This window comes from Mustela erminea, chromosome 13 (assembly GCF_009829155.1).
Source record: "Mustela erminea isolate mMusErm1 chromosome 13, mMusErm1.Pri, whole genome shotgun sequence".
Lineage (NCBI taxonomy): Eukaryota > Metazoa > Chordata > Mammalia > Carnivora > Mustelidae > Mustela > Mustela erminea.
Window position 1 is genome coordinate 92,098 of NC_045626.1, and position 27,918 is coordinate 120,015.

The following is a 27,918-nucleotide window of genomic DNA, read 5'->3' on the forward strand; positions in this document are numbered from 1 at the left end:
CGTGAGCCTTCAGGTGAGGCTGAGACCCAAGACATCGCGTCCAGTTCCCTCAGCTGCGTGAGAAGCCGGGAAGCGGACCGACGGGCCTCCCGAGAGGGTCTGACCGGGAGGCACACAGTCCCTGGGGGAGGCGGCATGCTGATGACGGGGGGCGGCGGGGGGAGTGATCAAAGGCGCGTCCACCAGCGAAGCGACCGGCACAACACCCAGCACACGGACCCCACCCGGCGCAGCCTCGACACAGCCACGCTCGTGGCTCCCCGCCATCCGCTTCGACCGCTGGAGGCCAACATTACAGAAGCATCAAGAATCTCTAGCCACGTCTCTTGTGGGGACAGAGGTGGCTCACTGGCCCTTCTGGGCTATGCTTTCACAGTGACAAGTAATGTTTTTAGCCAATCAATGTGGTGTCCTTTTCCACATTCAGATTGCTCTTGAGTCACAGTGACGTACCTGCTGAAAGAATAAAACGGTTCTGTTTGCAGTGATATAACAAATTTTAATTCAAAATAGACACTCTGAAACAATAGGTTAAAAAAAAAATAAACTTCGACAAGCTCTTTTTGGATTTACAACAGAGCACACCAACAATCACAGACCAGTTTCACAACTGCCTCAAAAATGCACATTATAGCAATTACATGCAAGTATTCTATGTTTTAAAATCCATATGGTGACATCATCTTATTTCCCAGAGACTGTCACATCCTCTGAGTATGCTGGACAGGTGCCTCTGCCGGGTGTGACCAGGAATAGGACTTAAGGTCCACGCTGGCTGGTCTCGACTGCTGGTTCTGGGCCTTTCAGTTCTTCTGCGTGGGGAGGGAAAACCCCGGCGGCTTGACCGCGCAAAGGACAGCAGCACCGCGGAGATCCTGAATGACGCCGCATCCCGTCGGGCCGGACCCCTGGGCTACAGGAAAGCCCATTTCTCCGGAACAAACGTGTTCGCCTCTAGGAAACGGTCCCAAGATGTAATACACCAACACGGAGACAGCCCTCCCTCTACTCATTTCGCTTTGTCCCCCGAAAACCTATGTCTGCATTTCAGTTAGTAGCACGCTCAGGGGTAAAACTGGATTCCTGAGTAACGCGGTCCTTCCCTCCACTGGTCCTGTCCACGTCCCGGTCAGGAGGAGCGTGTGTTCAGCATTTATGCTAAAGGCACTAAATTTATTGTCTTACTTTTGAATGGAAAAATGACTCATCACCATATAAAAAGGGGGAGAAGTCTACACCAAAAAGCATTTCTGCACCCACCGAATTGCTTTATTTGTAAAATTACTCTTATGAGCTGAATAGCGGGCTTCAGATTCGGCACAATCTTAACAAAGGAAACATTTGGTTTTCTAGGATTTATAACAAAACGACAGCTGCTAGGACAACCCTGAAGAAGTGTAAATCAACATCACCACCTAGGAGCTAGCCAGTACCTCGCCAAGAAGCAACCAGCGTAAGTTACTGCGTCTCAGGGAACCCCACGCATCAGCGGGTGTGAACTCGCTTCTCAGCACGGACGCTCGCCACTGGCCGCGGCGTGAAGCTCACGGAGGCAGCTCCAGGCGGTTCCTCAAGTCCCTTCAACGGAGACACAGACACAGATTTCCGCTCTCATCCTACCATACTGACACTACTGGGAAACAAGACGTGCATGAAAGATCCAAGGATTTAATTTACATGACGGGGAAGAACTAAAAATACTTGTTACAAAATCCAACTGCAGGAAACAACAAATCTGAAAGAACTATTGGCTTCTCTTACGCAGAAGTCTTTCCGAGCACCTGAAATAAATCTACGGAGCAGCATAAAGACCACTGAAGTTGATTAATTTGACATACAGTGAAGAAAATAACATTTTAAATCTCGATTGAGAAAAACCACTAATTATCTAGTACTTTAGATTGCCTAATTTGTTTTTTTACAGGTTTTGTGGCTCATACTCAAAGTTCAACCTGTGTTTAACATTTTTAAGTTCAGACATATCAAAGCCTAAAAGTACAGAAGGCTTGTGACTTTTTATTGCTTTCATGCAAATGTATCTTCTTTTTCCAAAAAACGAAGCCACGTCGATTTTCCACACCCACAAGAGTGAAGAAAGAAGTTCGATTTCCTTTTTACTAGGATATGGTCTCTTGTGGAAATAGTCTCTAAGAAACTGCTTTTTTTCTTCATAGGAACGGTCTTCGTATTTCTTGGGGTTTAAAGCTAAAATCTGGAGCGCGTCTTCGCTAACGAGCGGCCCCTCTGTCCTCACCTCACTCCTTTGTCTTTTCAAAGGCACCGCACTCGCCACCTTCTCGGGGGCCGGGGCCGCGTCGGTGCTGACGACGGGAGGTCGCTCCTCCGCCCCCCTCTGCTCTTCCGCCCCAGAGTGGCCGTCGGGCAGCTTTCTCTTCACGGAGAAACTGGAGTCGTGGACCACCTCGCCGTTGACTAAGAGCACTTGGCTGTTCTCGATGAAGCTGGGCTGGACCTGCAGGTCCGAGCTGCTGTCCTTCGGGGCGCTCCGGCAGCGCAGCAGGTGGATGGCGATGGCGGCCAGGGTCATGTTGCCGGTGTAGACCCCACAGCAGTGGATGCACTTGAACGCCGGAGACTTCAGGATGGTGTGGACCGTTGGTGTGATGTGGTGCCTCTCCTTCAAGTGCAATTCATACGCCTCGGTCGTCACCAAGGTGCCAAAGCAAAAGGGACAAGTCAGCGCCTGTTTGCCGGGGCTCCCGGCGGCGGCCTCCGTCTGGGGCCTCACTTTTATATACACGGGCACAAGGGACTTGGAGTGTATCCCCGCCAGCACGGCCAAGTAGACTTCCCGCTCCCCAAGCTCTTCCTTCGGCAATATGGTAATGAAATCAAGATGGGGGAACATCAGGTTGCCATTAGCGTCGAGATCCAACTGGAAACCTCGGTTGCTGTAATCCACAGGTAGCTTCTTCTTCCCTCGGTGCACAGTCCGACTGTGCTCAGAAAGGCCTTTGATGTCATGGAAAGTGCAGGGACAGAACAAGCAGCCCAGGCCATGCATTAGCAAGTGATGGATGAGCTCTTCCTCGGACACCAAGCACTTACAAGAGAGACACCGGACCGCCCTCTCTCTCATCCACTTTAAAAACGGGGCACACGCGGCCAGCTTTTCAGGCTCCAGTTTCTCCACAGCCTTGGACTCGCTGTGCTTGTGGGCCACCTCCATGTGAACCTGGTAGACGTTGGAGGGGAAGAGCTCGTTGCAAACCGGACAGGTTTTCCACTGCTTCGCCTGTTTGAGCGCCTGGCTCGCTTCTGCCGCCGACGGAGAGGCCTGAACGAACATACTCTGGGTGGCGCTGACCACCACCGGAGGAGACGGCATGCTGGCCATGGAGCTGGCCATCTGGGCAGCCGTGCCCGACTGCAGGAGCTGGAGGGGCACCTGGGGCGGGGGGACAGTGGCAACGCCTCCCGGAGGCACAGGCAAAGTGACAGACACGGGGGCAAGCGTGTACGTGGGAATCCCATTCACCTGTTTCCCTGTAGGAATGAGCTGTCTGAGGATAGAGCCCGACGTGAGGAACGTGGTGTTCTGAGAAGCACCCGGTCTCACGGGCTGGTTTGCAGGCAGAATGCTGGTGCTCACAGACTGGTTAAGCTGGAGGACCCCAGGTCTCACCGGCTGGGCCACAGGGAGCACACCCGACACGACCGGCTGACTAAGCTGAAGAACCCCAGAATTGACACCCGGGCTCACAGGCAAAACACCTGACGAGACTGTCTGGCTGGGAGAAAGGAGCCCAGGAGGGACCACCTGGCCTGCAGGCAGCACCCTCAGCGGGACCGTCTGGCCGGGAGGGAGAACCCGTGACGGGACGGTCAGCCCAGTGGGGAGAACCCCTGAGGGGGCCGTCTGGCCAATGGGAAGAACCCCTGACTGGACCACCTGGCCAGCTGGAAGAACCCCAGAAGTGGCCGTCTGTCCCGAAGGGATCACTCCAGCAGGGGTCATCTGGCCTGCAGGAAGGACCCCCGATGGGACCGTCCGGCTCACGGAAATCACTCCTGGTGACACTGCCTGAAGAACGCCGGGGGTGACAGACGGACTGACAGGAAGGACGCCGGGCCCGGCAGGCCTGCTGACGGAAAGAACTCCAGGCCCAACAGGCGGGCTCAGGGGTAAAGCCCCGGGGCGGATGGTCTGGCTTACCGGGAGGACGCCAGCTCCAACACGCTTATTGACAGGCCCCACTGGCGGACTCAAGGGCAACACAGGAGGGTTTGCTGACTGAGTGAGCGGGACTCCACGAGAAAGAAAGACGGGCCGCGGGGCGGAGGGAGGCAGGGGACTGGACACCAGAGTCACGTGGGACTGAGCCGCGGCAGGCGGAGAATGGGGGAGGCTCGCCGAAGTGCCCACGGCCACCGTCCCTGGCGGGACCGGGCCCGGCACGGGCTGGACCACGGGCTGGACCACGGGCTGGCTCTGGCTGCTCCGAGGCACGGAGAGGCGGAAACAAGGGGATGAGGCCGCAAGGCCCGGAGCGCTGCCGTTTGGTGGCACAGCCAAAGGGGCCACTGGTTTGGGAGCGATGTGCATTTGCTTCAGAAGTCCAGGCTTCTTAATATGCTCGGAAATCACAGATCTAAGCTTATTCTCCAAATCCCTGTGTGTGTCCGCTGTCAAGATATGATACATCAAAGCGTCCTGGCTGCTGGCCTTGGCGCAGCACTTTTTACAATAATACTTGTCGGACGGGGGCACCTTCTCGGCAGCAAGGCTGTCCTCAGCTTTCGGCTGATCGCCCGTTTCCTCGGTCCGCAGGCCGAAGTAGGAGCTAATTAAGTAGTGGAAGTGAGCCACCAGCACGTGCTTCTTCATGCTGTAGTACAAGGTGTTCGAAAAGTTACATTTTAAACATGTAAAACTTATCACATCACTCCTCGAAGATTTCGTTTCCCCTAAAATGTTCACTGTGTAGTTCTGGACTTTCCGAACAGGTGCATGGAACATTCTGAAGTGCCGTCCCACGGTTTTGGGTTGAGAAGAGAATACGCAGTTCGGGCAGGGGATCACCAGCTCCTGGTCGATGTCATCCTCGTGGCACCGATGTAAGTGGGTCTTGAACGAGGCAAGCACTTTCGTGGAGTATTTACAGAGGCTGCAGCAGTACGGCTTCGTGCGGTATCTCTGTTTAAACAAAAAAGACAGTCAAGCAGACGTCAATAAAAGTCAGGTCCTACACCCTCCAGAGGTCAAAGCCTAGGGTTCTTCTTCACTGACTGTGCTGCGTAACACGACACCATCACCCCTCCGGGAAGAGTGCTTCTGTGAAACCAGGGCAAGCTCTTTCTTCAAGGACCAGAGAGTAAACACCGCCTCTATGCCAACTCCTTGGTGTTGCCATCGTGACCCCAAAACTCCCACAGACGACACGCCAACCTAGGAGCGTGGCTCTGTGCCAATAAAGCCACAGACACGAATTCCAATTTCATGGAGTTTTCACGTCACAAAACTATTCACTTCTTTCTTCTCGAGCATCTAAAAACGCACCAGCTATTCCCGGCTGCCGACCGTACACACAGGACCCGGCCCCCCGAGCCTGGCTCCGGACCCCTTCCATGCCATCTCCTGAGCCACAGCCTCGTCATCCCAGGACAAGAAACCCACTCCGTTCTCCGGGAGAGAAAGTTCATTTCTCCCCTTCTCATCCCCTTCCCACAGTTCCAATGTTGTTTTTACTCCCAACTCTAAAACCTTTAGAATTCACCTGCAAGTAACCTAACGTGCCAATGGTTAAACCTGTCATTACCTTTACTTCGCTCACTCCCAGACGAGGTAAGAGCCAACCACATGCAGGTGTCCAGTAAACTACGTGACGAGTGGGAAGGAACAGGGCTGTACCTAAGGCACCACGACAGTCCTGAGCGAGTTCCAGGCTGGAACACAGACCACGAAGGCCGAAGTCCTCTCTAGGGCGAACGGGGGATTCCACAAGCTTGGGGTATGAGGACACACGTCTGGACAAGAGCCGGCCAGCTAAGAAATGGGAAGTTAAACAGCCAAACATTTGCACGTTTGTGAAGGTTTGAGAGTCACAAAGTCTTTGGTCTCGAGGCTCCAGACCCTAGAGCTGGTGAACCACAGAACGCCTGGCTCTGGCTTCATGGAGCAGAAAGGGAAGACCTGGGCTCACGGAACGCTTCACCTAAGGTCCCGCCATCGGTGGGGAGAAAGACCTCCTGCGACACCGCTGCTTGCGAGCACAGCGACTCTCCCCTCCTGCCTAGGCCTGTGCTTCAAGGCCCCTGCCCAGTGGACCTCGGCGGTTTCTGTCTCTCTCTTTGCTATTCATGCGGGTTTCCCTCTTGCCACAAGTCAAGAAATCACCCAAACGTGTTCAGACAACATGGAATCACCACTTCATTCCAGCATTTCTCACAGGGTCTAGAATAAACCTACGGTAACGGCGGACGCTAGACCACAAACCAAAACAAACAATAACCCATATTTCACTGTTTCTAAAAGACCTTTTTTCCATATTTTTCCAGTATCTTACTATCTCAGATATCTGAATACACTTTACAACTAATACTTCAGTGTTACCAGAGTAACACAGCTTAAATGAAGTATCGCTTTAGCTTTATTAGAAGTTCGTTAGAAAATGGTGTCTCAGAACATGGTCAATAATTTAGTAGTAACGCATGGCAGCAGACGGTAATCAAACTGATCGTGGACAGCACTGAGTTCCTGAATCACAGCTGTACATCTGAAACTAATACAGCACTGTATGTCAACTATACTTGAATTACGCATTTTTAAGGGTTATTTATTATTTAAGTTATCTCAACACCCAAGGTGAGGCCCAAATTTACAACCCAGAATGAAGAGCGGCTCCACCAACCCGGCCAGCCAGGCCCCCATGATACCTTTTTCTAAATGGTGTGTTTTACACTCAATGAAATACTAGAGTGAAAAACCAGTCAGTCAATGAAAATTACACTCCATGAAAGAGCCAACAGAAATTACTAACAGGTGTATGTTACTGTTAACGTTGAACAGATCTTTGGGTGAGGGAAAGAGGTTTCAAATATGAAAACATCAACATGATCTACACAAGAAAAAAATCGATAAACTGGGCCTCATCTAAGAAAGCTTCCACTCTGTGAAAGACACTGTTTAAAAAATAGACAAGCCACCAGCTAGGAGACCGTATTTGCAAACATCACACCTAATAAAGTATCCAGATATATGTAGGCATGTTCAAGTCTCAACACGAGAAAAAGAACCCGATTTTTAGCAAATGGGCCAACGATCTGAACCTTTACCGAAGAGGGCCTCTAGAGGCCAAATAAACAGGAAAAGATGCTCAACATCCTTAGTCACCAGGGAAACGGACACCAGAGAAGGGGCCACTACACACCTACTAAAATGGAAATGAAGCGGGTGAACCCATAAGCACCACAACCCAGCAGAGCCGAGTCCAGCCGGGCCCTGGAGGCAGAGTAACCAGGCCTCCCTCATCACGGAGGGAAAAGCAAACCGGTAAAGCTGCTCTGGAAAACAGCTGGCAGTCTGTTCTGAAGGTAAACGTGTACTTACTTACCACGGGCCTTCCAGCACGTTCAAGCCCAGGCACTCACCGACGAGAAGTGACAGCCTGTACTCCCCTAAGAGCGCGCTGGGAAAGCTCGGGGATGAGCGGAGCGGGGCGATGCGGGCAACAGGGGAAGCACAGCCCGCGGCGGACCGGCAGGGCGAGGAGGACCGGGTGCTGCCAGCAATCCTGCCCCGGACGCAGCGCCAGCCCCCACACCAGCCCCCGCCTGCCTGTCCGGCCGCTTCCTCAGGTCCACACTAACAGAGCTCCACAACCATCTCTGTCCCCAGAACCCAAACGTCTAACGAACGTCTGCTCTCCTGAGCCCTGGAGGACCTCGCTGCGGCACGAGAACCCGCACTTCAGCCTGCGGCGCTTCCGCCGTCCAGGAACAGCGGGGAAGTGAGGCACGGTCTCCGCCACACCGGGCAGCGGTGCTCTTCCTGAGCACAGCACCCGATCAACAAATTCAATCTCTACCGTTTCAAACGGTTATGCCCGCGCCCTCTTCACCCCAACACAAGCAACCTCCTTAAGCGAACTACCTGACCTGTACCATCTGCTCAGGCGCACAGAAAGCTTCACCTGGCTTGTCGCAGGTACTCCAGAGGTGCTTCTTGGTGAAAAGCTTATAATCGTATATCATACTGCGTTTTACTTTATAGGATCTTCTGAGAATTCAGAAGAGAAACATCAGTGAGACATGAAAGATTCAAGAAGTCAAGGTCTTCAAAGCAAGGTTAACGGAGCAGCCACGTGCTGAGTCAAGCGGAACAACCGAATCCGTGGCGGGACACAACACAAAGGCAGAAGCGGAACTCGGGAGGGCGGCTGGCAATAGAAATGTGACGGGGCGCCTGGGTGGCTCAGTTGGTTAAGTGTCTGCCTTGGGCTCAGGTCATGATCCCAGGGTCCTGGGATGGAGTCTGGCGTCCGCCTGTCTGCTCAGCGGGGAGCCTGCTTCCTCCCTCTGCCCCTCCCCTGCTTATGTTCCCTCTCTCGCTCTGTCAAATAAATATATAAAATCTTTTTTTTTAAGTGTTTTTAAAGAAAACTGTGACAGAAGAATGACTGACTAGTAACAGGAAAAATGTTTTTAAAGCCAAAAGTTCCACAGCCAACACGGCTTGAACAAATGGAGGGGAGAGGGGAGAGGGGCGGTGTGGTGGAGACTGGACAGTTACGTCAAATCTGGGACATGCTGAGCTTGATACTGAGGGGCTCATGTTACGGCGGCTGGGTGGTAGAAAAGGTTTTCTAGAAGAAAACACTTTAATAAGGAGAATTTAGCTTCAATCTGCTCAGGTTTGAAGTCTCAAATTATTATAAATTGTGTTCCTCATCTCGAAGAGCCATTCTTTTTTTTAAAGATTTTATTTGAAAGGGAGAGAGCGAGCGAGCACATGTGCACATGAGAAGGGGGAGGGGCAGAGGGAGAAGCAGCGGACTCCCCACTGAGCAGGGAGCCTGATGCGGGGCTCGATCCCAGGACCCGGAGATCATGACCGGAGCTTAAGGCAGATGCTTCACTGGCTGAGGCCCCCAGGCGCCCCACCAGAGATCCGCATTTTGAATGCGCTTTCCGAAACCAGGATGAACCCTCAGCGCATATGACACGGCAATCCCTTTTACTCAGAACAGTCATGAATCCAAGGCCCTTCTTACATGAGTGGCATCTTATGATCAAGGACAAACAGCAGTTTCACTCCATCACATTATTAACTTTGTACACAGAAAACTCTCAAAGTAACAACTTTATACTATACAGCGTTTAACTTTGTTTTTCTTTCTCTTTCCCTGAATGTTTGCATGACAAGCCTCCCCCGTGTTCATCAGTGACCCCAGTGTGCGTGATGCTCCTCAGAACTGGAGTGACACGTAACCCCAACTTCTGAGGAAATATAAAAATCAAATACAAAAATACGTACCACTTTCTTTCCAGAAGGTTCCCAAAGAGAAATATCTCCCCATGATGTGTTAAAAAAGTACTTCTCTCCTGGATCAAAGCCTTTAAGGTCCTTTTTAAAAACGGAGAAAAAGAGAGATCATTAAGCAATTTCAGAAGGTGATATTTAATAACCCGAAGGGATCACTTGGCACCTATGAAACCCGCGTGGGAAACTCAAGTGAGGACGCAGCCCAGGAGCAGACTGTGGCGGAGCTCCCAGAAAGCAAGAGAAAGGGGGAAATGGCGGAAACAACCCAATTACAAATTCAAGTTTTAAATTATAGTTAAATATTATAGTTTTATAAGAAATAGAAGAGATTTCCCACCCATAATTTTTATTTACTTATTTATTTTATAAAGGTTTTATATATTTGACAGAGAGCGACACGGCAAGAGCGGGCACACAAGCAGGAGTGGGCAAGGAGAAGCAGGCTTCCCAGTGGGCAGGGAGCCCGATGCAGGGCTTGAACCCAGGACCCCGGGACCTTGACTTGAGCCGAAGGTAGATCCTTAAGGACTGAGCCAGCCGGGTACCCCTCCCAACAATAATTTGTAAAAGAGCAAAGCTGCAAGAGTGAACGCCATCTTCTATCCGTGGTGAGCACACGGGAAGATCTGCCAGCGAGAGTATGAAGTGGGTGCTCCCGGTGTGTGCCCGACCGAGGACACCTGAAGTCCACCCTGCAGAGGACGGCGTGGACAAGGGTGTGGCTAACCCAACAGAAAGGGGGTGAGAAGGGGGGTGTTGGACACCGAGAACCGAACAACCAGATGCAACGGGGTTCACGCTGAACCCTGGGTTAGACAAACCAAGTATAAGACATCTGGCGGCAACTGGGGCTACGAGCATGGACTGGGTGTTAGATAAGGACGAACATTTAATGGACAGAGAAAGATGAAAGTAACTGAAAAGGCAGTAAAAAAGCATGACGGATATGAGCTGTGCAGACCACACACACGCCCACGCGCAAGCAGCTGCTGAACAACGAGATGTTAATAGCGGTGATCTCTGATCGGCAGGAACGTGACTTTTTAGATTTTATTTTCTAAAGAAATGACTACCTGTATTTTCTAACTTTCACAGTTTATATTGCTGTTTAAAGATTTATAATATAAAAAGGAATTAGTTAAGCCAGATAATAATACAATTGCCTTCAAATATACCTACGCTAATACACTGCTTAACAAGTCAATTCAGAACCAGAGAAACGTACAATTATAAGGACTTAATTTGCAAATAACGTATTCTGAGGTTCGTAGCATACATAGAAATAAACTGCACGGTAACAGTAACTCAAAGGCTGGAAAGGGAAACAAAAGCCTAGTATTGTAAGGTTTTCTTTTTTTTTTTTTTAATTTTGTTTTTTAAGTAATCTCTACACCCCACATTAGGCCCAAAGTCATAACCCCAAGATCAAGAGTCGCACGCTCCACCAACTGAGCCAGCCGGGAGCCCCTTGGAAGGGTCTTCTACGTGAAGCCGTACATTAGAAAGGCAAACAAAAGCAGATAGCTAATAAGTAAAACGGAATCATAAAAAATATTCACTATTTTTATGTAGTTTTTAAGTAGAGAAAGAATAAAAAAAAGAAACAGAAAAGACAAGTAAAAACAAACAGCAAGGGGAGATTTAATAGCCATTAATTAATAGTAAGTAACAGGGGCTGGAATCTCCTCAAGTAAAGGCCAGAGAAGAACTAGTTAGGGCTTTGCCAGCCGTTCAGGCTCTCACACAACTCAAAGCCACCAGCATGCATAAAAGCAGCCATAAACACAAACAAGCATGGCTACATTCCAAGAAAGTTTATTTACAAAATAGACAGCAAGCCAGGTTTGGCCACAACCAGTCTGCCTACCCCTGGTCCAAACATTCAAATTAAGAGGCACAGGCTAGCAGACTGGGCAAACAAAAGGTCCAATTACATGCTGCCTACAAAACTGTAAATATAAAGACAGGTGAGCGGTAAGAAGACAGAGGTGTGTCATGCTATCCCTGATCAAAAGAAGGCTGGAGGAACTACATTAGCACACAAAGTAGATTTCAGGGGTAAGAAAAGAATACTACCGTGGACAGAAATTCACTTCCTAACGGTAACAGTGTCAATTCATTAGCAGAACAAAACAATCCAAACACGTATGCACTTTAGAAAGAGAAAGTACATGAGGCAAAAACTGAACTGAAAAGAGAAAAGTCAAATTTAAATGTATAGCTGGAGACGTCAACACACCCTCCTCTTGCAGTGAGTGGCAGAACGCGCACAAGAATCAGGAAGGGCAGAAAGGACCAAACACAATCAACCAACCTGACCCACCCCTGACAGCCTCTCCACCCAGAAGAGCAAATACACAGGAAATACTCACGAAGACCGAGCTTCTAAGTCCCAATAAATTTACAAGGACTAAATACGGTCTCTAACTAAAGCAAAATTGAACAGAAATCTGTAACAAAAGCTATCTAGAAAATTCCCAAATCCTAGGAATGAGACAACATACTTCTAATCCCTGGCTCAAAGAAATCAGGAGCAAAATCAGACAGTATTTCAAAACTGAATGAAAGTGGAAACTTAGGAAATAAAATCGGTGGGACACTTCTAAAGCAAAGCAGAAGTACTGAGAAAACGAAGACCTAAAAAACAAGATCACTACAGCTCCTACAGAAAAGGAAATAGTATGAACTTTATGCCAATGAATACTACAGCTTAAGTTGAAGTGGTTGAATTCCTCAAAAGACAAACTACCAAAGCCCCAAAATAATTAGGTAACATGATAGCCGATATCTAGTCAAGAAACTGAATTCATTCTTAAAATCCTCCCGCAAAGTAAGACACGTGGGTGGCTCAGTCAGTTAAGTGTCTGACTCTCTATCTCCGCTCAGGTCAAGATCAGGGTCATGAGATCGAGTCCCCACACACGGGACTCCAAGCTCAGAGGGGAATCTGCTTGAGATTCACTCTCTGCCCCTCCCCTACCTCCTACCCCAGCCTTGCTCATGCTCTCCCTACATACATAAAACATAAAACTAAAAAACAAAAGCAAACCCTTCCCACAAAGCAAGTAAGAACCATTATCGGGGCGCCTGGGTGGTTCAGCCGTTTAAGCGGCTGCCTCTGGCTCAGGTCATGGTCCCAGGGTTCTAGGATCGAGCCCCGCATCAGGCTCCCTGCTCAGCGGGGAGCCTGCTTCTCCCTCTGCTGCTGCTCCACTTGCTTATATTCTGTCAAATAAATAAATAAAATCTTTAAAAAAAAAAAAAAAAGAAGAACAAACATTATCAATTTATGAACTTTGTTAAAATAAAGAGGAAGAAGCAACTCCCAGTTCATTCCACGAGGCCAGAATGACCCCGACACCAAACCTAGACAAAGAGATTACAAAAAATTAAAACTTCAGACTACATCACTTAAGAATACAGATGCGAAGATCCCTAATGGAAATTGTACAAATCAATCCAACATATAAAAAGAACCAAGTAGCACTTCTGCCACAGATACAGACTGCTTTAAGAGTTTATTTTTTAAAAAAGAAAATCAAACCACGTTGTTCACTATATTAGACTTAAGAAAGACAATTATCCTGATACAGAAAAATCACGTTCACAAAATTCAACACCCAGTCATAATTTCTGCTCTCAGCAAGGCAGGAATAAGGGACTTGCTCAATCTGGAAAAGCGACCTGCAGAGAACACACAGCTGGTAACACACCGTATGGTAACATAATGACTCTGCTACTGTAATACAGCTTTTTTCCAAAAAATTTTTTAAAGATTCTATTTATTTATTTGACAAGAGAGAGCACAAGTAGGCAGAGTGGCAGGCAGAGAGAGAGGGAGAAGCAGGCTCCTTGCCGAGCAGAGAGCCCGAAGTGGGGCTCGATCCCAGGATCCAGGGATCATGACCTGAGCCGAAGGCAGACACTTAACCAAGCCACCCAGGTGCCCCGTTATTTCAAAATTTTTTAGAAAACCAATTCCAGGGGCGCCTGGGTGGCTCAGCAGGTTGAGCCTCTGTCTTCAGCTCGGATCATGATCTCTGGGTCCTGGGATCGAGCCCCACATTGGGCTCTCTGCTCGGCGGGGGGCCTGCTTCCCTCTCTCTCTCTGCCGGCCCCTCTGCCTACCTGTGATCTCTGTCAAATAAATAAATAAAATTTTAAAAAAAGAAAAGAGAAAACCAATTCCACAAATGGTAAGGGTACAACTGAAACCCTTACACAGTACCGACAGGAGTATAGAATCCTACATCAGCCATTTCCTATAAAACTAAACAGATGTTCACAAAAATTCTTTTATAAGGAGTAACTTACTCATAATAACCAAAAGCTGGGAACAGCCAAGGTGTCCACCATCAGAAGAAAGGACCAATAAACGAACCTATCCATGTAACAGAACACTGTAACCACAGAGAATAATCTTCCACAGGAGCACATAAAATTCCACTTACATAAAACTGTAAAACAGGCAAATCTAATTTATAGTACAAAATTTCACAACAGTGGTAGCCAGTGGGGTGGGGACAAGGACTGACAAAACAGGGCTTGAGGAAAGCTTTCCAAAGCAATGAACAGTCCTCTACTCCTCATTTTTAAGATTGTATTTATTTGTTTACTTGACACAGCAGGAGGGAGAGGGAGAAGCTGACTCCCCGCCGAGCAGGGAGCCCAATGTGGGGCTCGACCCCAGGACTCTGGGATCACGACCCAAGACAAAGGTAGATGCTCAACCCAATGAGCCACCCAGGTGCCTAAGAACTGTCCTGTATCTCTACGGGAGACTTGTATTACTGGAGGACACGCACATCAAAAATCATCATTTGGGGAAACTTAAGTGCATTTCACAGCATATAAGTGTCTTTCCCCGGGGTCACCTGGGTGGCTCAGTGGGTTAAGCCTCTGCCTCCTGCTCAGGTCATGATCTCAGGGCCCCGGGATCGAGCCCCACATCGGGCTCTCTGCTCAGGAGGGAGCCTCCTTCCTCCTCTCTCTGCCTGCCTCTCTGCCTATTATGATCTCTGTCTCTCTCTCTGTCAAATAAATAAAAAAGAAAGAAAATCTTTTTCAAAAAGTCAAGAGGCTCTGCCGGAAGGGCGTGGCAGTGACCCCGAGGGTTAGGGCGGCTGCATGGTCAGGGACTCTGTCCCCGGAGGCAGGGACACCAGTGCCCTGGCACAGGCCGCCTTTCCCAGCAGTTCCCCTACAGAGGAGCAGCGGTCCAGGGTCGCAGAGTCCGATAGAACCACCCGTCAGAGACCCTTGGGGAGGAAGAGCCTCGGGCGGAGACAGAGTAAGCCCCCAGGGTGGGTTCTGCGACCACTGCTAGCCCCGCTCACAGGAGGGACGAGCCTGAGACCGCCGGCGTTGGGGTGACGAACAGAGAGGAGGAAGGTGTGGAAGTTACCGCCAGCTTCACGAGGAAAACTCTGGAAGTCCTGCACTGTGGACTGGCATCGTCCCCGGCGAACAAGCCGACCCAGAAGGCATGACGGACCCGCAGAAAGATGCTAGACGCAGACCTCACTATAAACTGATTTTAGGTTCTGGCAATACCTTAGACTACTTCAGTGGTTATGAAGATTTAAAAAATAAGAAAGTCAGATTTGCTGGGCATGCTAAACGGAGGCTACAGGAACTTTCTCTTCAACTTTTACAATATTCCTGGTTTCATGGGACAATGACAGACAAACCTGGTGACCACGACCCCAAGACTCTGGAAGCAATCGCAGCAAATGCAAAAGGCTTGGTGGGACTGTCGGGAGAGAGGGTTTGGGAGGACCTGGACAAACTTACTGGTAACCACGCGGATCACTGCATTCAGCTCATCTATGATCTTGTCGTGGCTCCTTACACAGGCTAACCTACTAAGCCAAATTAGAAGAGTTTCACAACGTCAGGAAAACGTTGCTGGTTCTTCACCAAAGCCAATGACTCTCTTGGCCTGGTTATTCAAAGTACAGGCTGAGGTCACCAAATTGGATTTGAGGCTAAGACTTCAAAAGACGAGAAGAACTTTGGTATATTCATAGTTAAAAACAGGAAAGACTGAGTTAAAGCAACAGACAATTCAGAGCCGCTGAAACCCATCAAGACGGCATCGCAGGTGCGAGGGAACCTGACGCAAGGACCCGCACGTGGGAGCTCCTGAGGTACCAGGGACAGCACGGTCTTCCGCAGCAGACGCAGCAGTGGCGCATCCCTCCACCTCCTGTAAGTGGCCATGACATCAGCAACGTGGGCATTTCTTCAGGAAAAGAAACTAAGCCTGTTGCAGCAGTTGCGAGAACCGGGGAAAAAAGCAGCTACCAAATGGAGAAAGCTGAACTCCTAAGTTACCTAAGAAGAGTGAAAACTGACGAGGGCTGGCACTCAGCAGCAGAAAATCTGGGGTTAGGTCAAGCTTTCTTCTCTCCCTCTCAGTGAGGTTTAAGAGACTTCAATACACAGCGGAACGCAAGCTCAGAGAACCTTCCCAGACAACAGGGCTCTTCCATGGTGAGTTTCGGGCAGGAAACTCAAGTCTACCTCCTCTTAATCGCACGTACACACTTGCAACCTTGGGATTCTTCCGGGATAGTTCTGCTGTGAACGGTCTAATTGGCTTCCCCCGTCTTCATCTGGGTAGGCATCCCCCGCTACCCACGGCGCAGTGATCTACTGATCTTAAAAAGTGATAACTGTCTTAAGAAAATAAAGTACACGCCTGGGTGGCTCAGTCATTAAGTGTCTGCCTTTGGCTCAGGTCAGGATCCCAGGCTCCTGGAACCGAGGCCCGCATCCGACTCCCTGCTCTGCGGGAAGCCTGCTTCTCCTTCTACCCCTCCCACCCCCCACCCCGCCTGTGTTCCCTCTCTTGCTATCTCTCTGTCACTCACTCTCTGTCAAATAAATAAATAAAATCTTAAAAAAAAAAAAAAAAGAACTGTTTAATGTTTGCAATTGGGTAAAAAAGAAAAGTAAGTGAAATAAGCCAGACACAAAAAAATTCCACTTCCATGAGACATCTACAGTAGGCAAACCCACAGAGCGAGGGAAGATTGTAGGTTACCAAGGGCAGGGTAGAGAGGATAGAGTTACTGTCTCATGCTCAGAGGCGATGAAAATGTTGGAAACACAGTGGACCCTGAAACAACACAGGTTTGAACTGCACAGGTCCACTTAAACACAGATTTCTTTTTTTTCTCCAAAAAGAAAAAATGACTATAAATGCATTTTCTTATTGTTTTTTCTCTTATGATTTCTTAACATTTTCTTTTCTCTAGCTTACTTTAAGAACACAGTCAGTATAGAACACATATACTTTTGTTGACTACTGATGCTGTCAGTAGGATTCTGCGCAACAGTGGGCTATCAGTAGCGAAGTTTGTGGGGAGTCAAAAGTTATACCCAGGTTTGACTGTGCAAAGGAAGGGGGGTCGGGGCCCCAACCCACCATCATATTCAGGGTCAACTGCAAATAGAGCAGACAGTTGCAAAACAGTGTGAATATTATTAATGCTAATGAACTGTGCACTTAAAAATGGGAAAGATGACAAATTCTTTATTATATATTTTATCATAATAAATATCTTTCAATATGCTTGGAACATTTAAGAGAAAAAAGTGCAAAATATTTCATTACTTACTTTATATTGACTGCATACTGAAATAGTTTTAATGTAGGAGGTTAAAGGAACTAAATTATTAAATATTTTTAAAAACCTGGGGGCGCCTGGCTGGCTCAGTCGCTTTAGCATCTGCCTTGGGCTGCGCTCATGACCCCTGGGGTGTGGGTTCGGGGGTCCGCTCATCGCTCTCCCTCTGCCCCTCCCCGGCTCGCTGGTCCTCGCTCTCAAACCGCTCTCTCCCATACGCACGCACATCCGCACACACCCTCTCAAATAAAGAAAGTCTTAAAACAGCCTGAGAAGGTCTTAGAAAATACCAGCGAGGGCTTCTCCAGAGGCACCAGACTAGTGAAGCCACACAGAGCCCTGTGCTCAGAAAGGCCAGTGCTGGGGTTTAACGCTCCCTTGTCACCGTATTGAAACTGTTAATAATTTTAAGTGTGAATTTGTATTTTAGAATAGTAGTCTGATAGGACAGTGGGCCACAGGTCAGGAGCCTGGAGCTTCAGCTCACACAGGGTCCTACCTCCAGTGTTCCTGGGAAAGATTCTGCCCTGGCTCTCCATCTCCATTCACCCCAACCTCTCTCTCTGCCCTCATCCTGAAACCCCTCCCTCTCCCCTGCACCCCTTGCCACGGTAACCAAGCTGTCACACTCCGTCACCACCTCCACTGGAAGCCGAGCACAGACTGAGGGAGAGAAGAGGGCAAGGTGGGGACCTCGACCCCGCGTGGGTCCAGGCACCACGAGCACAGGACAGGTACCACAGGTCCCAGAGCACCCCAGCACGGAGGTGCTGTCCCTTGGGACTCCCCACATGCTGTGGGTGGGGACGGGAAAACAGGCCTGGGGGCCAGCCCAGGTCCACATTTTCACTGTGCACAGTGCCGTACAAATTCCATAGCCAGTCCCTACTTGAACTGGTCAAATGTTAGCTTTCAAAAAATCACTCTAAAAAAATTACTCTAATGAGTAAGCAGGGTTTAAATCTACTTTTAGAAAAGAAGAGTCTTCTTTGCAAGAGTCTGTCTTCCCAAAAGTTCAATTTTTTCTCAGACAGGCTTTCAACAAGAACTCTATAGCCTAAAATTTGAGGTCGTAACACTGGGGACAAAGAGAGTCCCGGACACTTTGGAAACTGGAGAAGGCAGAGTGACACCTCGCTGAAATCTGACTCGCTGGGTGAGGAAGTGGACAGGACCGTGGACAGGACCACGGACAGACGTTCCCTCAGCTCCTTCAGGCTCCAGGGAAGGCTCCAGAGGCCTTGGGTTTCCAGTAAATTCCCTTTTGCTTAAGTTGGTCTAGTGTCGGTTTCTGTTGCTTGAAACCAAGAAATTCTAAGTACTATGGGGGATTAAGAATAAACGCATCTGACGTGGGAAAGAATTCTTAATATGAGAGTCATGAAAAGACAAAACAAAGCTAGTCGAGTATCTCATACTCTCCCACTTAAAAAAATCTAGAAAGACACACAACAATGTTAACAATGGGTATTTTGGGTAACGGCTTACAAATGAGTCTTCTTGTATCTATGTTTCTGCATATATTTTCTAATTTTTCTAAACTGAACTTCACCACTGCTTGAATTTTAAACAATTTTATAAAATAGAGAACTACAGATTTTAAAAAACAAAACTTTTCCCCCAAAAGAATCAGTAACATTTAACCCAATAGTTAAACTAACTTAATAGTTGTAAACCATTCAAATCTCTCAATTTTCCGTTGAGAAGTATGTACGTATCTGTGTCAGCACAGTCCAAGCAAATAAATCTTGAACAAATTCAGATGAATAGACACATTCTTAGGCTGACTAAGGAAGCGGAAGTTAGTGAGGACACTGCTCTATACAGAGTCAAAAACAAGGGCTACCAGGATGAAAACTTTCAGTTATTACTCATGTTTTATCTAAGAATAAAACAAAACGAATTTTGGAACAGAATTCCATTTAAAAAGTCAATTCACCTTCAAGAGATGAAAGCAAGCGAGAGGACAACTGAACGCCATGCCTGGTCCTAGACTGGGTCCCTCCCAGACAGAGCAGAGCTATAAAGGATCAGACAAGATAAAAGTACCAGCTCACCTCAGCTGAGAACCATTCCGAGGTGATGTAAGAGACCATCCTTACTCTTTGAAAACACACACTTGAAGTATCTCTCTCTCTCTCACACACACACACACACACACACGAAGTGAGAAAATGTTACAGCAAAGAGAATAAAATAAGAATGATTGGTTAATCTTGTTAAAGGGTAATGTGTTCCTGAAATCACTCAGCCTGGTTGGATGAGGGTTAACCAACTGGGTTGTGGTTTTAAATTCCATGTTCCTGGAATACCCTTTCTAATTCTTTCTACTGGGTAAACCTACCCAATTCTTTATAAACAAACAAAACACGGTTCAAATCTCGTCTCCGTAAAGGCTACTCTAGGGGTGCCTGGGTGGCTCTGATGGTTGGGTCATGATCTCTAGGTCCTGAGAACGAGCCCCGTGTCATCTCAATCCCACTGCAGAGGCGGGGGCATCCCCAGCTCAGAGGGCAGCCTGCTTCTCCGTCTCCCTCTGCCTCTCCCCCTGCTTGAGCTCTGTCTCTGTATCTCTCTCAAATGTATAAATTTTTTTTAAAAACCTTAAAAAAAAAAAAAAGGCTACTCTAGCTTCCCCAGCTAGAAGTGATCTTTCCCCATTTCTCACTAGTATTAAGTCTGTCTCTCAGCTCCTGCTAAACTGTCACCTCTCTAGCGGGAGAGGATCCTCGGACCCTAATTCTCTCTATTTCTTCGCTATAATAAGGACGCACGCCCAAAGATAAACTGGTCTGTCTAAAAGCACATAATTAGCTAAGAGCCAAGATTAAGATAAAAGGCATCTCTTTACCCCCCCCCCCGTCCCCCATGACCCACGAACATTCTCCGTCTGTCTACTGAGGGGCAGTGTGATACCTTCGGGGGTCATTTTTGGAGCATCTACCACACGCCAGGCATCACTGTAGGGGGCTCCCATATATTACCACTTGAAATACCCTGTATCTACATACATACACTTGGGTTCTTAGCTTATTTATAAATATTCTCTACAAATACTACTTAAACACATGTACTTACTGTAAGAAAATGATTTATAAGAAAGTTGTAAGAAATGATCTATTTATAAGGTCATTCAGATGACCTGATATGTATTTCTCAGATAAATCTGGTCTTCATTCACAGTTTCTGAAAATGCTTCAAAGCCATACAGGTGCAGTGGAGGTCTTGTTATTCATGACGGTGACTTGTAGATCCCACCCAAGAGCACAAGTGGTTCCCAGGAGGACCAATCATGTGATGAGAGGGCTGGAACCTTCAGGCCTACCCCAACTCCTGGGGAGGTACGGGGGACTGCAGGCTGGATCAGTGAAGGACTTCATCAACCTTGACTATGTAAGGAAAGCTCCATAAGAACTTTATTCCCCACTTTGGAGAACTCCCACACATGGGAAACCAGGACTCCTCTTGTCGTGACAGAACTGGGTCCAGGAACTTTGCAAGAGTTAGCTCTTACTGATGGACTATGTCTATACCCACCTGCCCAATCTTATCTCCAAATAACTACCTTGCTTTCATTCTCATGCATCAACTATGACTTCTAAACAGATGCAAAGAACTCTGCGGCTCTTTTGCTTCCAGACTGTTCCTGAGCAGGAGGGCCTACCAAGAGCTTCCACTCTGGGATATCCCCACCCTTTTATTTGCAAAGGACTTTCAGTAATAGTCTGTTATTAAAAGTACTGCTCTACTTGGGTTTCTACTTTTGTTCATTCATTCAAAACTTACCTGTTTAAATATATATATATATTTAATACAAATATTAAAATATTGATATACGTATATATATTACATATCTATGTGCCAGACCTCAGCTCTGATCACAGGTAATACAGTGGATTAACAAAACAAAGAGGTCCTTGTCTTCCTACATTGTAGGGGGGCGGTTTGGAGACTGAAAATAAATAATGTGAGGTACTAGGAGAGCTTTGAAGCAAAACAGAGTAGTTAGGACAGCAGAGAGCGGAGAAGGAAGAGCTCTCTGAGGCGGCAGTGTCTGAACAGAGAATTACCTAAGAAACTGGTACTTGTCCACTTGAGCACAAACATCAATCCTGGCCATTAATGAGGACCGTGGTAAGTACGAGCCTTTCAGTATTAGACCACCTTTTCATAAATAAAATCAATCTGGATGAAAGTCTGATATTTGAAAATTAAGAAACTGAACCTTCCCAGGCCAATACTATGAACTGAACTGTTCACAAGTCTAAAAAAAATTTCAAAGCAGACATGGTCCTAAACATGTAAAGAATCACCAATGGCTTTAAAAATGCACACCAAGCCTTACTTAACAATTTCTGACTCTTTACTATAGATGCCAGCCATATATTCTCAAGTTATAAGGGAAAAAAATTATGAGAACACAACTTATCAGAGTATGTGAGTGTGACCTTAATTTTAAATCTTGTTAGAACTGCATATATTAAGTTCACAAGTCACACCACATGGGCACCCCCACTGGGTAACTACTCCCAACAACCCGGGGGTCACGTTAGGGTCTTCTTTTGACAAAATAACAAATACGACACATTCCCTTTGAAGAACAAAAACAAATATATCTGATAAATAAGAACTATAAAAAGACCCACCTAAAAGTAACTTTGAAAATTTGAACAGCTTCAAATAGCTCATTTAAGTCAGAAAGACATAAATAAGAACGAATTATGCTCTCATGCCCTCATCTGAAATATTAGCAATCTCCACCCTGAGGAGCACGCCCAGCTCAGCTCTCACCTCCACAAAGCCAACCCTGCATCTCCAGTGTCAGGGTCTTCTCCCATCTCACACGTGTATTCTTACCTTCAGCAACTCCTTGCAGCTGTCAAGCCCAATATCCACAAGAATGCCTTTCACCTTTTTTCGTACCTTCCTGATGTTGTCAAGATTTTCCACAGGAATTTGAAACATTTTTGAATTTTTTCCTGAAAAAAAAAAAAGAAAAAAGAAAACAAAATTGAGTACCTACACTGACATCTAAATATTTAGCTGAGCCGGTAAAACACTAAGAACAGAGTAATTTTCAGGGCGCCTAGGTGGCACAGTCAGTTGGGCGTCTGACTTCGTTCCGGCTCAGGTCATGATCTTGGGGCCATGAGATCAAGTCCATCACACGCCACACTCCACACGGGGTCTGCTTGAGACTCTCTCTCCCTCTACTCTGGCCCTCCCCACTTCCCACTCGCCCTCAAATAAAGAAATCTTAAAAAAAAAAAAAAAAAGAGAGAGAGGGAGAGAGAACAGAGTAATTTCCAACAAATTATGCTAGGACAACTGTGTATCAACATGCCAAAGAATGCAGTTGGACTCTTTCCTTCCATCACACACAAAAAATAACTCAAAATGGATCACACACCTCTCTACATAAGAGTTTAAACTTTTAATCTCTTAAAAGGAAACAGACATAAATCTTCATGACCTTGGATTTGGCAATGCACCCTTAGATAAGACACCAAAAATCACTAACAACTAAAGAAAAAGAGAACTGGAGTTCACCAAAATAAAAACTTGATATTTTTATTTATTGATTTGAGGGAGAGAGTGCAGAGAAAGCCAGCGCGCACACACATGAGCAGGGGGAGCAGCAGCAGGAGAGGGAGAAGCAGGAGCCAGATGCGGGGCTCAATCCCAGGACCCCGGGGATCGTGACCTGAATTGAAGGCAGACACTTAACCAACTAAGCCACCCAGGCACCTCCAATAAAATACTTTTATGCTTCAAAGGAAATCATCAAAAAAGCAAAAAGAGAACCCACAAAATGGGAGGAAACATGTGCAAATCTCATTTTTGATAAGGAACTAATACCTAGAATGTATAAAGAACAGAACTCTTGTAACTCAATAATTAAAAGACAAATAACCCAACAAGACGACAAATAACCCACCTTAAGCAAATTCCCGCAACCCAAGCATGGGACAATTCGGGCATCAAATAAATGACAGTAATAGACTACAACCTGTGGCACTGCGTTTTCCAAACACAATGCCACAGTACCTCCCACCTCACACGCTCTTTTATAAAAGAACAGAATAGGTACGTGATCTCCAAGCACCTCCCTAAAAATTACTTAATAATAACCAAAGGAAAGGGGAGCCTGGGTGGCTCAGTCAGTTAAGCACCCAACTCACGATCTGGGTCCTGGTTATGATCTCCAGGCCGTGGGATCGAGCCTCGCGTCATGCTCCACATGCACCACTGTCCAGAACAGACAAACTTACAAAGACAGAAAGTAGAATACTAGTTGCCTAGGGCTGTGGAGGAATGAAGGGGCTGGCTAAGGGGAACAGGATTGCTTTCTGAAACAATCACAATGTTCTAAAAGTCAACTGTGAATATACTAAACACCAGTGAACCATATACTTTAAACAGGTGAACTGTATGGTATGTAAATTTCACCTCCAAAAAGCTGTTTTTAAAATATCTAAAAAGGCATAAAATTAAACTAAACCCTGTGGTACTTGACCAGAATGGGAGGTACAGGGGTGACCTCGCTGTTTTTAATACATGCATATACAAAGACCCAGTTGTCAGTGTGCGGGTATGTATTCCACAGCTTTGTTCACGAACAGAGTCCAGAAGCACTTACACCACCCTGGGCACCGAGTCTGCTTCAGGTTCTCTCTCCCTCTCCCTCTGCCCCTCCCCACCCACTCTCTAAATAAATAAATAAATAAATAAGCGAAGAAAAAGTAATTCACAGAAGTCTGGTAGACTTCTTAGCCCAAATTAACAGACACTCTACACAATAACGAGCCTGTAACATTCAAGGGTCCCGACCATACAAGGTAGCACTATCCGTAGCAGCCAAACATGGAACAAACATGGAACATCCTTCGAATGGTAGACGGGAAGACAACACGGTGAACCCTTACAAACGACCGCTACCTGGCACGAAGCACGAGGGAGTGATGCACCCACAACACGAATGAACCTCAAACCATTAGGCTCTGCCAAAGAACGCAGATGCAGCAGCTCTCTCTCTCTCGGACTCCGTGCATGGGAGACGCTCAGGAGAGACAACTCCGCAGACACAGAAGCTAGGTTAGCAGTTGGCTGGGAGTGGAAACGGGTTTTCTGGAGTGTGCCAGAAATGTTGTGTCATTAGACTGTGGTGATGGCTACACAACTCTACGTGAATTACACACTTTTGAAAAAAAGATCATGGAAGGAACACTAAGGAACTAATTCCCACTGGAAGAGACTAAAATAAATGCCATGTGAAATTTTAAGTTCGCTCTTTCACCAGAAGTGTTACTGGAGCCCTGGCAAAACTTCAGTGGGACCTGAGGATTTGATGATGACGACGTGCTGATTTCCTGATTCTGACAACTGCCCTCTGGATATGCGGGGGACGCTCTTATCGTTGGAAACAGTATTTGGGGTAACGTGGCATCTTGTTTGGCAAGTTACTCTCAGATGTTTCGGGGGAAAGTTCTTCCCATTATACTTGCAATTTCCATGAATCTGCAACTATTTCCAAGTTTTTTTAACGTGTAAGCTACCAAAGCTACAAAACCGTCAAATCAGATTAAAGAACACCAGGTTAAAGTAACGAATGCCAACCTTTTATTATCAGAATGATAACCTGTAAAGACTGATCATCACTGGCTGTGAAACTAAGTAGAAAAATCATAATTTCTACATGCGTAGAGGGAAGTTTAGCCCTATCTCCCCAGATTTTAAATGACAACATCTGTGAGTCAGCACTTCCATTTCTGCAGCCTCTAGCGGCCCCTCCTCCCCCAGCATACACCTGGTGCCCCTCCCAGTTTATGCTGCCTGCATGGCACCGTGTTCCAATGATCTATTTACGTATCTAGTTCTGCTATTAGACTTAACCCTTTTAGGGTAGGAATCATGTTTTCTTTGGACGTCTGGGACCCATCACAGAGTGTCATATACACCAAGTGTTCACAACAAGGGAACAAAAGCGATAAAATGAAACAGGGTAGAAATCGTAAGGCATGCAGAAAGTGATGGGGCGCCTGCTGCCTTTGGCTCAGGTCATGATCCCAGGGTCCTGGGACCGAGCCCGACATCAGGCTCTCTGGTCCGCGGGAAGCCTGCTTCTCCCTCTCCCACTCACCCTGCTTGTGTTTCCTCTCTCACTGTGTCTCTCTCCGTCAAATAATTATTTTTTTTAAAAAGTGCTAAAAGGTTCAAAACGGCTACGGGACCATTAGAGTTGGAGCCCGAAACAGTCTAGGCAAACAGATAAGCATCAAAAAATTACTGAGGTAAAGGAAAAGTCTCCCTATATTCGGCCAAAAGCAAGCAAAACGGAAAAAGGTGTACTGGAATCCAACGGGCGGCGCTGGAGGGAGGAAGGGTCAACAGGAGAGAGAGAGGAATCCCCGCCGGCACAAAGGAAACACAGAATTTCTGAGCAGCTCGTTCGGAAGGAGTTTTCCGAATCTCGTTCTATGTCAAAAGTAGATCTTGGGCTCAGGAGAAGGAGAGACTGAAGGATCGTTTAGAGAGTTGTAACTGCAGAGTATTAAATCCTAGTAAATAAAGTAAAAAATTAATAAAATTACTAAAAATGAAATGCACCGAATTAGGTTCTGGCCTTCAAAAGCCCCACCGAGGGGGCCCTGGGCGCTCAGTGGGTTGGGCCTTTGACTCTTGACCTCAGCTCAGGTCTCCACACAGGGTCACGAGTTCAAGCCCCAAAGCCTCACCTAACCGCGGAGCTGCCAAGACCCTCCTGAGGGCGTTCCCAAGGTCACCCTCCAGCTCACACTGGCTTCTCCCGCCGAGGAAGCCTCGGTGAAAACTACTGCGGGCCGCCTTCCGCTCCACTCGACCCGGCTCGCTTTCCTGACCTCCCCGCAGCCCCATGACCCTCTCTGCGCTCTGGGTTCTTCCTGCCCAGGGGGCGGTTACACAGAAGCGTCCAAGGTCACGACCATCACCCTCCTGCTCCGCAGCAAGGGGCTGCATCCGCGGCTTGCAGACCACAACGGGGCACGGGCCGGGCCGCGCTCTGGGGACCGCGACCTGAGCGGCCGGGCACGCGGGGCCTGGGGCACGCACAAGGAGCGGTCCGGGGCGGGCTGCCGGGCGAGGCCGGCCCCCGCGGCCGACGCAGGCTGCCCGGCTCTCGGGCGGGCACTGACGGGCGCCGTCCGCGGCGGGGCAAGCGGCCAGCGGCCCGGAGCCCCTTGTCCGGGGCTTGGGCCCGGGCCGAGGAAAGGTCGGTCCTCCTTCCCGAGGCCGGAGAGCGGGGCCGTCCTGGTCTGGGGCGTGAGCGCGCGCTCGCCCTCGCCGCTGTCCCTGCGGCCCCGCACGCGCCGCTGCAGGCGAGCCTCCGGCGCTCGGGCACCGCCGACCGCCCGGCCGCCCTCGCCCAGCAGCCTCGGCCCGCAGCCCGCGCGTGGCTCACGCGGACCGTGCGACGCGCGGGGACGACCCCGCGGGCCCCGCCGGGCACGGCGCCGCACTCCGCAGAGGCCCGCACGGCGACGGCTCCCGCGACGTCGAAGCCGCCCCAGGGGCTCCCGCGCGCCACCGCCGCGTCACGCCGCCGGCAGGAACGGGTCAGCGCCGGCCCGTCCCGGGTGGCGTCCGCCCCACAGCGTCCGAGCCGCGCACCGTCGGGCGGGTCACAGGGCGGCCGCGGGGCCTGCGGGGGCCGAGCGCGCGTGCAGAGCGGCCCGGCGGTGCCCGAGAGCGCTCCGGCCCCGACCTCGGGGAACGCCCCGACCCAGGCCCGCAGCTCGGCGGCTGAAGAACAGCCGGGGCTCGCGGCGTCGACGCGCGTCCCGGACCGTCACCCGGACACGGCCTCGGGCCTGCCGCGTGCGGCAGCGGCGCGGACACCGCGACAGGCAGCGCGGAGGGGCCGCCCGCAAAACGCGCGCCGCACCCCGGGGTCCAAGGCGCGCGGGATCTCACGCCGCTCCTGCCCCGAGTGCGCCGTCGCGGCCGGGAGCCGGCCCCGCGCTGACCCGACGCCGCTCTGGGTCACCCAGCGCGACAGGTGCTGCCCGCGGTCCCGGCCGGCCCCAACCCAGCGCCGGTGACGCGCATCCCCGACCTCCGACCCGGGAGCGGGCGGACCCCGAGGCGCAGCCCCGCCGCCCCCCGCCCCCCGCGCCCCGCTGACAGCGCCGCTCGCGCCCCGAGAAAGCCCGCAGACGGCCGCCCCGCAGCTCCCGCCGTGACGGCCCAGGCACAGCCGCGTCCGGGGCGCCCGGAGACAAGCTCGCCGGCGTCGGCGCCGCACACCCCCCCGGCCCGCGCGCGCCGCCCTCCCCGGCCCTGCCCCGGCCCCGCCCCGGCCCTGCCCCACCGGAGCCCCGCGCCCGGCGTCGGCGGCCACTCCCGGCTGCTCCCCGCACAGGCTCCGGGGGCCCGGCCGCGGGGAGACGCGCCCGGGGCCGCCCTGGCCGCCGCCCGCCCCGCGCCCCGCCGCCCCTCCCCGCGCGGCCCGCCCCACCCCCCGCCCGGCGACCACCCCCGACGCCCACGTGACGCGGACGGTGACGGGCGCCGGCCGGGCCGCCAACCCCGCGCCCGGAGAGCGTCGCGGGCTTCGCGAGCGGCCGCGGGCCGCGGGCTGTGGGCGGGGCGGGGCGGGGCCGCCGTCGGGACTCCGCGGGCCTGGGCCGGGCAGGGCCGGTGGGCGTCGCCGCGGGACTGGGCCGGGGTCGTACCTACCGCTGGGCGCCCGGAGCGCCGCCGCCGCGTCCCCCGCCGCCTCTCGCCGCGCCGCTGCGGCCC

At 49.7% G+C, this 27,918-nt stretch overlaps 1 protein-coding gene and 1 pseudogene across 3 annotated transcripts; one reads left to right on the top strand and one right to left on the bottom strand.

The window, feature by feature from the left end:
* Positions 1-1,654: 1,654 nt before the first annotated feature.
* ADNP2 (ADNP homeobox 2) lies at positions 1,655-27,918 on the bottom strand. Of its 3 annotated transcripts, none has more exons than XM_032311599.1 (4): positions 27,856-27,918; positions 21,997-22,118; positions 9,497-9,586; positions 1,655-5,158 (listed from the first exon to the last, which is right to left on the bottom strand). In XM_032311599.1, the coding sequence occupies exons 2-4, from the start codon at positions 22,102-22,104 to the stop codon at positions 1,919-1,921; spliced, it is 3,438 nt and encodes a 1,145-aa protein (XP_032167490.1). In that variant the 5' UTR covers positions 22,105-22,118; positions 27,856-27,918; the 3' UTR covers positions 1,655-1,918. The 3 variants fall into 3 exon arrangements, with proteins under 3 accessions (XP_032167490.1, XP_032167489.1, XP_032167491.1); XM_032311598.1 differs by lacking the exon at positions 27,856-27,918 and adding an exon at positions 25,875-27,133; XM_032311600.1 differs by lacking the exons at positions 21,997-22,118; positions 27,856-27,918 and adding an exon at positions 5,873-6,007 and having other exon boundaries at positions 9,497-9,584.
* Positions 14,529-16,175, top strand: LOC116572487 (annotated as a pseudogene).